Source organism: Cibotium barometz, chromosome 4, assembly GCF_041138505.1.
Source record: "Cibotium barometz isolate CiBa-2024 chromosome 4, ASM4113850v1, whole genome shotgun sequence".
In the NCBI taxonomy this organism is placed as follows: domain Eukaryota; kingdom Viridiplantae; phylum Streptophyta; class Polypodiopsida; order Cyatheales; family Cibotiaceae; genus Cibotium; species Cibotium barometz.
In genome coordinates, this window is record NC_141049.1 from 39,659,161 (window position 1) to 39,672,301 (window position 13,141).

At 37.1% G+C, this 13,141-nt stretch overlaps 1 protein-coding gene across 1 annotated transcript in view; it reads left to right on the forward strand.

The window, feature by feature from the left end:
* LOC147639249 (phospholipase D gamma 3-like) overlaps positions 1-3,966 on the forward strand; it is a 121,914-nt gene extending 117,948 nt beyond the window's left edge. Inside the window, exons 9-10 of the mRNA XM_086788923.1 lie at positions 1,754-1,951; positions 3,498-3,966. Of these exons, the coding sequence (XP_086645049.1) occupies positions 1,754-1,951; positions 3,498-3,791 (492 nt within the window). The 3' untranslated portion in view covers positions 3,792-3,966. The remainder of the gene's footprint in view (positions 1-1,753; positions 1,952-3,497) is intronic.
* The last annotated feature ends 9,175 nt before the right edge of the window (positions 3,967-13,141 follow it).

Sequence of the window (13,141 nt, forward strand, 5' to 3'; positions counted from 1 at the left end):
TCTCCTCATTGTCCTCTGGATTCTGCCATGTCCACTCTCCCAGGTCCCACTAGAACCTCGTGAGAGGCTGGCCCTCCCAAATCCATAACCGCCAAAGTCTCCCTCTGGCCACCTTGGCTGGTGGAGAGTCGATGTGCCACTCATGTGCATGAAAAACAATCACCCTCACCCCGTGCAAGGTGCATCCCTTGAGGTCCTCTAAGGGGGTCTCTGCTCTCTCCAGTCTACCATGAAGCTCAATAGAGAAGGTCAGTAAGGTGGAGCTCTCGTCCGCGCCATCAACTCCTAGGGGTATATCGTGCTTGGTGAGAACACTCCCAAACCACTGCGGAGGAGGGTCCGGTATCGGGGCCAGCCAATGTGGAGGGATGGAGTCGTCGATGTTGTGGTTGAGTCGGTCTCTGCCCCGGATCCCAGTAAGGCCTCTCTCCTGAGCCTTTGGGGGCATCTGTCTGAATGTAAGCCAATCTCCAAGTGACCTAGCGAGGCCCATGCTCAAAGCTCCCCATGATACGTGCGGGCGAGCTCCAAGCATGTGACCACTAGGCAGATGGACCAGGGGATTCCAGATTAGAGGCTGACGGAGCCGCTCCTCAAAGGCTACTAGAGCTGACTCTTGAAGGGATGGTGTGAGATGATCCCGAGCATGCAAGAGACTGGCTGCAAATCTGTCCTCAAATGCTGGGCTAAAGCCGTGTGCCTGCATGTTTGTGGAAATCCATCTCGTGCTCTGAAAGCTTCATAAGGAGTGATGTTCTGCAAAGCTTGGTTGGACGTCTGGTAAGAACATAGGCTGCACACATGATAGCTTCCATCCAAAACTTGTGAGGCAAGCTTTGGCCTTTGACCATCATCTTGCCATCTCCATGAGAGACCTATTTCTCAGATACACCATTGTGCTGAGGTGTACAGGGCACGGTACATTGATGTTGAATGCCTCTTTCTGACAAATATGCATTGAACTCTTTGGACATGTATTCCCCCCCTCCCTCTATACGTAATATCCGAATCTTACATCCAAAGACATTTTCAGCCATGAGCTGAAAGTGCTTAAAGCACATAAATACCTTTGACTTCTGCTTCATAGCATAGACCCAATTGAATCTGGTAAGCTCATGCATGAACATAACGAAGTAGAGATGACCTCGAATGGATGGTGTCCACTGTTTGAGCTGCAATTTTTGAGCAGCCCTCACTGAACCATCCTTGGGAAATGGTGCCCAATGCATTTTGCCTAAAATGTAACCCTCACAAACATGTTTGACATATGCATCGAGTGCCGGCAACGGAGAGACCACAGCATGCCTTTGCAGGCATAGAAGACTAGCAAAGTTTAGGTGACCAAACCGAGCATGCCAAAGCTCTGCATCTGTTGTATATGTTCTGTGAACTGCCACTCTGAACATCAAATAAAGTTGTGTTTTCAGATTAGGCTGTCTTCATCATATAACTTGGGCAGCCCCCATCATGTTACCTCTGCTGGTTTGAGAGAGAACCTAGAGGGCTTAGCGAACAAGGCAATGTAGTTTATAGGGTTGGGTTTAGACCCAGTATGAAGAAAGAAAGCTCGAGGGTAGGTGGGTTGTGAGACCTTCGTAATTTCCTGCATACATGCTACTGTACGTGTTGTTGTTTCTGTGAACTTCCACTCCGAACATCAGATAAAGTTGTGTTTTCATATTAGGCTGCCTTCATCATCATATAACTTGGGCATGTAATGCAATTTAAATAATGCCGATTTTGTTGCATCCAGGCCAAAGCTTTGAAGAGCAGACGCTTCATGATTTATGTCCATGCAAAAGGGATGATTGTGGATGATGAATATGTCATCATTGGCTCAGCCAATATCAACCAGCGTTCCATGGGTGGGTCAAGGGATACAGAGATTGCTATGGGTGCTTATCAGCCTTATCATACATGGGCCCACATTCATGCTCCTCCTAGAGGCCAGGTGAACCTTCTTTTAAGCTTGCTGCATACAATAGAATAGCTAGCCCTCTCTTGTATATGTGAAGAGCACATTTTTTTTGTTCTAGTAATATTTTTTCCCAAGATTTCCGTTAGTAGAAAAAGAAATGCCTGCTTGGGAGCAGACTGCAACCCTCCAAGAGGTAGAAGGTACAGAGATGGGTTTGCACGTGTTTATTAAGTTTAAAGTCCTGAATTCTAGTGGCTACTTCTTCTGTGCCTGAAATACATGAAAGTTGTAATTATTTTTTAATTCTATGACTAAAGCATGGAAAGCTTGAGAGATTAAAGAGTTCAACATTGGATAAGTTACACAGATTAAGGGATGCCTGGTCTAACAATGTGTATATAGCTTATTGTCTGTTACGTACCCCACAAGGCTGGTCGTCTTCCTTATTTCTTCTACAACCAGCAATAATACTGGTTTGCCTGAGTGTTTGAACTTGCTACTTCTCGACATACAGCCGTTTTTTGCCCATGGCCGCCCATGCTATACCTGTCCAAGTTATCTGCGCTGCAGCCCACTACCTGTCGGCCCTGCACGTTGACCTCTTGTTTTGCAGAGTGTGAACATACCCACAACTCTTTCTTGGGCAGCCTTCCCCTGGTAAAGGCTTCCCTCTACTGCAACCTGATTTAGTGTTCAGATGCCTAGTAAGTGGCTGAACTGCACTGTGTGAGCACTCTGAGGTGTGATGCCTGTCACACTCCCACCATCATTTACAGGTGACCTCACCCATGTAGCTTTCTGATAAACTTGCAGCAACTCAAGTGAGGCAGTAGTGAATTGGCTCTTTCAAATCAAATTGCATGAGGCACCAGATACCTCTTGAACTTCAGCAGGTGCTACAATGTCTTCTTTCTAGTTCCCCTCTTAAACTGATGCAAGATGATCTGCTCTGAAGTAGCACCTCCCGAAAGTGTTCATCATCTACAATCTCATATAATGGTGATACCAAATTTGGGCCATGATGCCCAATTTCTCCCATGGAATAGTGGATGCATGTGCCAATTGATCGGTAACTCCAGCCAAAAAGGTACATCACTGAGGTTCTATCTTTAATGGTCTCTACTACTGTGCAAGCTTAGAAAAACCCTTAAAAGGGGCTGCTTGTGGATCTCCAGATTAATCCATTCAGTCACCTTCTTTGAGCTTTGAATCCTTCATGTGCTTCTCTTTGGAGCAAAGAGCAAAGTACAGATACAATGCGAGAGACCAAGGTTACTTAAGAAACACATACAAGAAACACAGGCAGAAGCGCGCACACATGCACACACGTGTCTCAAGACTGCAGCAATCTATGGTTAACCTTGCACAATGAAACCTATTGGTTGTATGAGTTGCATTCAAGTAGTTTACAATCTTTTGTACAAAAACCCAGATGGGCTTGCAGAATATTGACACCAAAAGTATCAACACACGTCAGGCAGACCATGTTAAGATGTAAGAAGTTCATTACGGTGATGGTGTTGCAAGTTGACTAATTCCTATCATCATGTTTTTTTTGTTGCGTGATCGTGGTGATCAGGTTCATGGTTACCGAATGTCACTTTGGGCCGAGCACTTGCAAGCGAGTGAGAGCTGTTTTATGGAGCCATGGAGTTCAGAATGTGTAAAGAAGGTACAAGCTCTAACAGAGCGATACTGGAAGCAATTCAGTGCCGAGGAAGTGACAGAGATGAAAGGACACCTTTTGCCATATCCAATCAAAGTGGAAAAGACTGGAAAGGTGGTTTCATTACCAAACTTTGAGGTCTTCCCTGATGTGGGAGGGAAGATTCTTGGTATTAGCACAAATTTGCCAGATAATTTGACATCGTGACCACGTCTTAGAAAGGGATTAAGCCAGGTTTTGTTTAAGAGGTGTCCTCCACATGTATATTGTAAAGAATGTGAAGTTACCATCTTCACACGAAGCTGTATCATGGGATGATAAGGTGGTGGCTTCAGCATGATTTGGTCTCTTTTCTTTTCCGTAACAAAGCTCACATTGATGCGAGTATTGTGTGTGTGTGTGTGTGTGTGTGTGTGTGTGTGTGTGTATATATATATGTATACATATATACATATATGTATACATATATGTATATATATATATATATATATATATATACATATATGTATACATATATATATATATGTATACATATATACATATAATATATATATACATATATATATATATACATATATGTATATATGTATATATATAATATATATATACATATATATATATATACATATATGTATATATGTATACATATATATATATATATATATATATGTATATATATATATATATACGTAGGCTCATTTCTAAAAGATTGAGCACTTTAGACATAAATTTAGGACTTAAGTTAAACTCCAATAGATTGAGCACTCCAATGATGTTAGACATAAATTAAAACTTATTGAGGTTTAGTACTTCGTGTTTAATTCCAATAGTTGTGTGGGTGTAGGACATAAACTGAAAAGTTAATTATGAAGGGGGTGGGGTTAGGGAGAAGGAGGAGGGCTTTTAAAACTTATGTTAAGAGACTAGGCACTCCAAGTGTTTTGGGTTCACATTTTCAAAAGATTGGGCACTCGAAATGGTTTTGCTAATAAGGTTAAATCATTATGAGGGCTAATTACACAAGACCAAGTATGTATGGGGGACTTACCTTTCCAAATGAAGGGCTAATTACACAAGACCAAGATTGTATGGGGAACTTACCATTCCAAATGGAGGAGATATCTAAGGACTCATTTTAAATAGTGTACAATTGGACAATTAAAATGGTTTTTCTAATGAGGTTAAATATTTGTGAGGGATAATTATGCAAGACCAAGTTTGTATGGGGGACCTACCATTCCAAATGGAGGGACTAATTACACAAGACGAAGTTAGTATGAGTGACTTACCATTCCAAATGGAGGGACTAATTGCACAAGACCAACTTAGTATGTGTGACTTGCCATTCCAAATGGAGGAGATATTTAAGACTCATTTTAAATAGTGTGCAATCAGATCATTTAACAAATGAGTATGAAATTAAGGTGTTTTTTACTAGTAAAATTTTTGAAGGGTAAGTGAAAACAGACGGAGAAAAAATATTTAAACTAATGATTATAATTGACAAAAAAATGCTTCCCAACCATGTTCTCTAGATTTTGTGACTCCATCAAAGAACAACTCTTTTTGTTTTGGCTAGCTTATCTTTCGAATCCTTGAGTTTTTCTCCTTCACACTTAGGCATCTGCATTAATTAGAAATGAAGCCAAATGTGTTCAATAATAATATATTTATTTCATCACAGTTCTAGATTACATTTAATTTCTCATAGTTGAAAACTCAAGAAACCCAAAGGTTTAGACTTGAATCCAAATCTTATCGAGCTAGTTTGACACTTAAGGATACCTAGGGCAATATCCATGAAGAGCCCAAATATTTGGACTCAAAGATTTAGACTCAAATCTTTGTTTATATGGCAATTGTTTGGGCTCAAGGCAAAGATTAGCATGGATGTTAGAAAAGAGCCAAGATCCAAGAACTAGACCCAAGAACCCAATCATTTAGACTCAAATTTGAATATCTTGGAGATGAATTGAAACATGAGGATGTTTGGAGAATTGTTCTTAGATGTAGACTAATGTTATGAAAATGGATTTATCTTGTAATTTCGAAATGGCATAGCTGTTTTTGATGAAAAAACATTGTAAATATAGCTTGAGAACAAAGTTTTTTTAAATGGAAAACAAAAAAACATATAAATACCCAAGGGAAACCTTGAGGGAGGCCAATTTTAGAACCCAATATTTTTATCAAGAAGTTTTTAGGGGTGGCATGAGAGCTAAGGTTTCTGCTCCGACTTTTAATTTGTCAAGTTTAAATCAAAGATGCAATTTCATATCTCTGATTTAAAATTGACAACATATATATTATAGTTAGAAGTTAAAAATTTAAATTCCTATTTAATAAAATTAATGCATGGATAACTTTACATGGCGAGATATATTTTATTTTGCACACATTATCAACCTAGTGCTATTGTCATTTTATAGACACACGATATAAATTCAACCTATACAAATTAATTCTTTCTGTTAACCATAGTCTCAAGTATTCCATTTCAATGGGGTGACTTGACCTTAATTGAAGTTAATGATTACATTTTGAGACCAAGTAATAGTATTTGGAGCCACTTCACCAATTCGTATAATCGAGACCTAAATGAGATTTCTTGATATCACAAAAAACCTACACAACATACCCATCTTCTCTTGGATGGATAAATCTTCATTATTATGAACCTTGGTCTCATTAGACCACATCACTATAAATAATTACATGAAGTCTACATTGACGTAACTTGGCTTGCTATCCCTAAGTGTCACACCTAAGAATTTGGATGTTAGCCAAGAAGGGGGTGATGTTTACCCACTCAACACATTGATCGGGTCAAGAGTCAAAGGTTAGTATAAGTACCAAGGATACAAGGAGGTCATAAGATAAATGGGTGCAAGATTTGGAGCCTTATCATCAAAAGGATAGTATCTAATTCATGGATGCACATGGTGTTCATTCAAGTTGGATTACAAGTCTGCAACATCAACCAAAGATTCCTAAGGATTGGAACACCCAATGACGTATTAACAATCTAGTCGACCAATATGCAGACAGTACAAAAGTGGGATGTCTAGCAGAATATGAAAGTGGCATATCCAATGTAATGCATGACGATGTGACCAAAAAACATTTTCGGTTTTGAGCTTCAAGGAAACAAATTACTTTAATTTTAGGCACATGGGATGGCACTAGGTATGCCCAATAATGTTCTTCCAATATGTTCTTATGCTATTATTTCTTATTTAGAAGCTAGAAGCATATGGATCTAAAGAAGCATATGGATCTAAAGACTAGACTATGGAATAAGTGATTTTTAGAGTATGACCAATAATGTTCTTATGCCATTTTAGAAGCTAGGAGCATAAGGAGCTAAAGACTAGACTATGGAATAAGTGATTTTTAGGTAGTGTACAAGAATGAATGCTCGTAAAACAACGCCAGCTATAGATAAAAATAAAGCTTATAGACCTTTATATGCTATTTTCAACTTAAAGAGCTCTAGTTCTCTACTTTCCTCTTGTTCATGCTTATGAATTATGGTTCTTGTACTCTCTTATTCATGGAGCAACTAGGTTTTTATTTTAGCTTATGCGTGTGCTAGGTTCTGCTTGAGAGGTACGTTTGGGTTAAGGCACATTATCTCTACCAATTATTGCTTAGAATATTCAATGGAGATTATCTTTATGAATGGTCAAAGGTATGGTCGAGAGACCACAAAGTTTGTTTCATCATGGTCCCAGTCGACAATAGACATGTTTTTAAACCAAACATTCCATTCTGTTGTTACATGTAATGATTTGATATTGTTCAGGGCTATAAAATAGGGGATGATTCAACATTACCCTATTCATATTCACTCAAAACTATTAATTAATTTTTTTGTGGGTGCATGTCGGCGCACGAAATGCAAAGAACATTAGTTTCTCTAAGGTTAGGAAAGTTAGTTACTTTAGGTTTCGTAAGGATTTGGAGTTTGGTGTTTATCCACAATTTAACAAAGGGATTGTGTTGTTTTAGAGTGTAATCGGAATCCGGTCGTAGGTAGAACAATATTAGTCTATTCGATAATAAAAAGAAAAGCAAGATTTGGAAAAAAATTGACTTGTATTATACATCAAGTGGAACGATTTAATTACAAGCAGAGCACTGTACATTGCATACTTTGAAATTAACTTTTCTCAGAGAGCTACAGAAAACAACCATCTTCCTCACTAAGGACCACGTATTTACATACTTTAGGAGATAGAGGTACAAAACTATGTCCATCTTTTGAAGTCTGCAGTCCTTTCCCACACGAAAAGGAATGATGTGTTGTAGTCTTGTTGTGATTTTTTGGCACATCATCATCATCAACCACAATCAGGTTGTTGTGTTTTGAGTTCCCAGTTCGTTGTTGTTCACATATTGTTCTTCTTCAGTGTTGTCACTGTCTTCATCTTCATGTTGGGCTTGAGGTGCTGGATTCATCTGGTTGAAATATCTTATGGGGTTCTTCGCAGAAGAAAATTTCTTCGATGTCGATACATTGAATGAGATGAGGGAGTTTCATTACTTTCCAAACAGCAGCCAATCTTTGCCTACTCATGCCGAAACCGGAACCGGTTTTGGGAATGACCCATGAAGCAGCCAAGTAGTATTTACCCTTACGACCATCTTCAAAAGTGTGCTTTGTAATGAGGCTACTAATTTATTAGCTATGTAGTTGTCCATATATACGTAGGCTCTCTCAAATAAGTTTACAAGCGAGAGGCAGACCTTATTTTTTAAGTTTGCCTGGCCATACAAAGCATATAGCTGTCTACCTCTTGTTATCTCTTTGCTTGAAATGTTAGTGTGAGAAAAATTTAAAGTGTGGCTTGTGCAAATCCTTCATACAATGGCCTATCATTCCTTCTAGTGTGTGCATCTTAATCTGTCGAAGGCCTCTGCACATCACCAAGCCTCCTTTAGGCTTAAACAGATCCCAACCCAAGTACCTCTGTATGGTTTTGTCTATGCTAATCAACGATGGTGCCATTAAACTAGCCACCATTTGAAAGTGTAAGCGATTCAATGTGCACCCTTTCTTAAAGCAAAAAGGCCTTTTAGGCATTCCATTCTAATGAATTCTTCTAATGGTTCCTAGGAAGACAATTTAATATCACCATTCCCAATACCTATAGTCACAAACACCTCAAACAATCTTGTTTTTTTCTCTGTTGGGAATTCAGGTATCTTGTGAACTGATGGTTCGGATGTCTCTGGATTTTTGTCTTTCTTATCTGAATATGTCGATCCTGCAGTTTACAAAAATAGTTCCACTTAATAAGGCTACAAATATTGTATGGTATGTTTCTGTCTGCTATGCAGGCTATGCAGGAAAATAAATTAATGCATTCGAGTGATACGCACTTTGTATTTATTTATTTTGATTTATTTATTTACATTTTTAAAAAATGTGCATGCGGTTGGTTGTCCACATGTGTGAATCAATAAACAAATGTTCCTTTTTTTTAAAATGTCTATGTTCCACTGAATAAGGCTACAAATATTGTATGGTATATTTCTGTACGCTATATGCAGAAAAATAAATTAATACATTCGAGTGATACGCACTCTGTATTTATTTATTTTAATTTATTTATTTACATTTTTTAAAGTTAATAAAAATGCATATTTTGCAGTTAGTAAGACTATAAAGCCTTTATGTTGTCTTGAAAATCAACCGTGATTTTCCATAAATGTGAATTTGGCATTGTAGTTGAATATCACCTGCGCTTTTCATTTATTTATATACATTTTTGGGTCAACAAATAAATGTAAATAAGCGTTGCCTTTTTTAAAAAAAATGCATATTCTCAACTTGATAAGACTATAAAGCCTTTATGTTGTCCCCCGTATCTCCTTTACATATAACGGTCTGTAATATTTGAAATGATAATTATTTGAATAGTCTATTGACAACATACATACTAGAAATAAAAAAGTTAAATTTATATTTAATAAAATTAATGCATGGAAAACTTTACATGGCGAGAAATTTTTTTATTTTGCAGACATATTATCAACAACCTCGCTAGAAAAGAGTATTTATTTGTTTTCTAATACATAACAAAATACTTCTTTAAAATCATAATATTTTTAGATTTTTAAACTAACTTTTAATGCTACCATCATTTTGTAGACACAAGATATAAATTTAACCTATACAAATTTATTCTATCTGTTGAAATCTGAGTCTCAAGGAAGTATTCCATTTCATTGGAGCCACTTGAATTTAATTGAAGTTAATGATCCCAGTTGAATTTAATGGAAGTTAATGATCCCATTTGAGACCAAGGAAGAGTAATTGGAGACACTTCACCAATTCGCATAATCGAGATCTAAATGAGATTGTTTGATATCATTGAAAACCTACATAATATATCCATCTTCTCTTACGTGGATAAGTCTCCATGAATATGGACCTTGGTCTCATCAGTGGACAAGTCGCCACATCACTGAGAATAATTACATGAAGTCTACCGTTGCCAAGTGCCAATAGTCCTATCAACATTGAGATAACTTGGCTTGGTATCCCTAAGTGTCACATCTAAGAAGTTGGATGTTAGCCAAGAAGGGGGTGATGTTTACCCACTCAACACATTGATTAAGTCAAGAGTCAAAGGTCAGTATAAGTACCAAGGATACAAGGAGATCATAAGATAAATGGGTGTAAGATTTTGAGCCTTATCAAAAGGATTGCATCTAATTCATGGATGCATGCATGAGATGGTTGCACATGGTGGTCATTTACATTGGATTACAAGTCTACAACATCAACCAAAGATGCTTAAGGATTGGAACACCCAATGACTTACTGATAGTTTGGATATGGATAATACAAGAGAGGGATGTCTAGCGGAATATGAAAGTGGCATATCCAATGTAATCCATCACAATGTAACCAGAAGCCATTTTTTACTTTGAGCTTCAAGGAAACAAATCACTTTATTTTTAGGCACATGTGATGACGCCCAATAATGTTCTTTTGCTATTATTTCTTATATTCAGAAGCTAGGAGCATAAGAAGCTAAAGACTAGACTATGGAATAAGTGATTTTTAGGTAGTGTACAAGTATGAATTCCCATAATGTAAGTTATAGAGATAAGTTAAAATCCTAAAGCTTAATAGACCTTTATATTCTATTTTCAACTTGAAGAGCTCTAGTTCTCTACTTTCCTCTTGGTCATGCTCTTATTTTCATGCTTATGTTATGGTGCTTGTACTTTCTTATTCATGGAGAAACTAGGTTTATATTCTAGCTTATGTGTGTTCTAGGTTTTGCTTGTTGAGGGAAGTGGAAAAAAGTTGAAGATTAAAGTTTATGAGAGTGTGGGAAGCTTCCACACATTCTCTTAAGTGGGTGAATTTGGGCTAAAGTTTCAAATTAGGATGAAGTGACCTAGAGATGGGAAGTGAATGAAACATGGGAGATGAGAGGAAGTGAATCACAAGAGAGAAGAAAAGCCAAGTAGAGAATGTGTGGAGAAGGAGGGAAGAGTAGGAAGAAGTCTTAGAAGACTCCATTAGGAGAGAGATCTCCCACTGCATTTTTCCTTGTGTTTCTAGAAGGATTAAAGAAGAAATATGTATAAAAGGTAGCATAGCATCCCGACAAGGGAGGAGGAGGGAGGAGAGTAAAGCAGGCTTGCCATTATTCTCCTTAAGTTGGATTGATTCACAACTTTCACCATCATTCACTCACACTTGCAGTCACACTCCCACTTGTAATTATAGTCATACACAAACTTGCATTTTCACATGCTTGTAACCATCTTGTTGCATTGACACTCGCAACCATCTTGCACTTTCACTTGCACTCCCTCTTACACTATTACTTCTAGCCACTTGTATACTTTCACTAACACAAATACCTTGTAGTCATACTCACACTTGTGTTCATATCTTCCAGTTCTTAGTTCACTTTAGCTATAAGTATAAGGAAATCAAGTAGATGGAATTTGGGTAGTGTAAAAAGGCCCCAAGACAATGGACTAGCCATCAAATACTGTAGGTATAACTGGGAATTAGAAGGAGATAATAGGAGTAGAATTAGATAGAATCATTGTCACATGAGATAATAGTAGTAGAACTGTTGTCACCCTCCCTTTAATCTAGTGCTAGTACACCTAAGTGATAGTTTAAAGAGTAAGGAATGGAAAGATCCAAAGGCTTGTCTTATCTTTTAGAATCTCCTACCAATTTCATAAGAAAATTTCTACCATATAGATGCCGATTTCTTACCAAGTTCCTAACAAATTTATACCATATAAATGTTGGTTTGTTACATGTGGCCTGCTAAAGAATTTCCCCAAAAACATGTGGCCTACTAAATTTTTCCCCAAAAACATGTGGCCTACTAAAGTACTTCCCCAAAAACATATGTATCCCTCAAAATCTTGGTTGATGCCAATCATGTAAAGAGGGTGAGGAAGAGGTATTATTATCTACATCAGGGCAATAAGTAAATTTCATATTTCTTTATGATTTTGTGCATAATTTTGAGTATATACATTTACATAAATTTCCTTTCTTTGTGTAAATATGTATATGAAAATAATGCCTTTTGATTGTGCATGTGATGCATATGAAAATAATACCTTTTGATTACGCATGTGATGTATATGTGGTGGAGTTCTATACATTACTGATTTGATTATGGGACTTTTTTTAATCAAAATGGAAAATAAGTTCCATATATGGATAGAATTTCTAGGGGAAGTCAATTCTAACTCATTTATAGTAGCCAAGAAGAGCATTGTTATGTGTTATTGGCAAGGCCTTGTTTTATGGAGAAAGTGTGTTTTTATAATGTGTGTTTGTATCCTTTGTAGATGGTTGCTTATGCCGCTTCATGGATCCTATAGTGATAACTTATTAGACAAGTGTGTCTATAATGTGTGTTTGTATCCTTGGTGGTTTCTCACTGCATGGATCCTATAATAACTTGTTAAAAATTTGTGTTTATGATATGTATGTGTATCCTTTGTAGGTGGTTACTTTCCACCTTCATGGATCCTATAAATATTATCATTGATCTCTTTGCTAGAATTTGTGGAGCTTTAGGCTAACAAATCAAGAAAATGAATCTTTTTTCTCAAACACATATAACATGAACTAATGGTTAATAGGGATAAGTAGTTGATTGTGAGGAGTTGTGCGGAAGCAAACCTCACTCATAATTGTGTTTTTGTTCACAACATTATTTCTAGCTATGGTTCTCCACTACTATTTTTTTTGTTCACAACATCCTTTCTTTCTCTTACTATTGCATATTAAGACCTAGAAGTTGTATCTATTTTTCAATTCAATTGTCCGTTTCATGAAGTATTAGCGCCAACTGCTTTGTAAATAAAGACCTTGTTATTCATTTTTATTGGGATTCAGAGTCTCTTGTGTGTGAACACTCCCTATGAGTGATTTAGTTAATATCCAGATATTATACTTGCTTGACATAAGCAAGTATAATATCTAGATATTATACTTTCTTGACATAAGCAAGTATATCATCCAGAGCCTCTAAGGCTATAAACGCATTGTA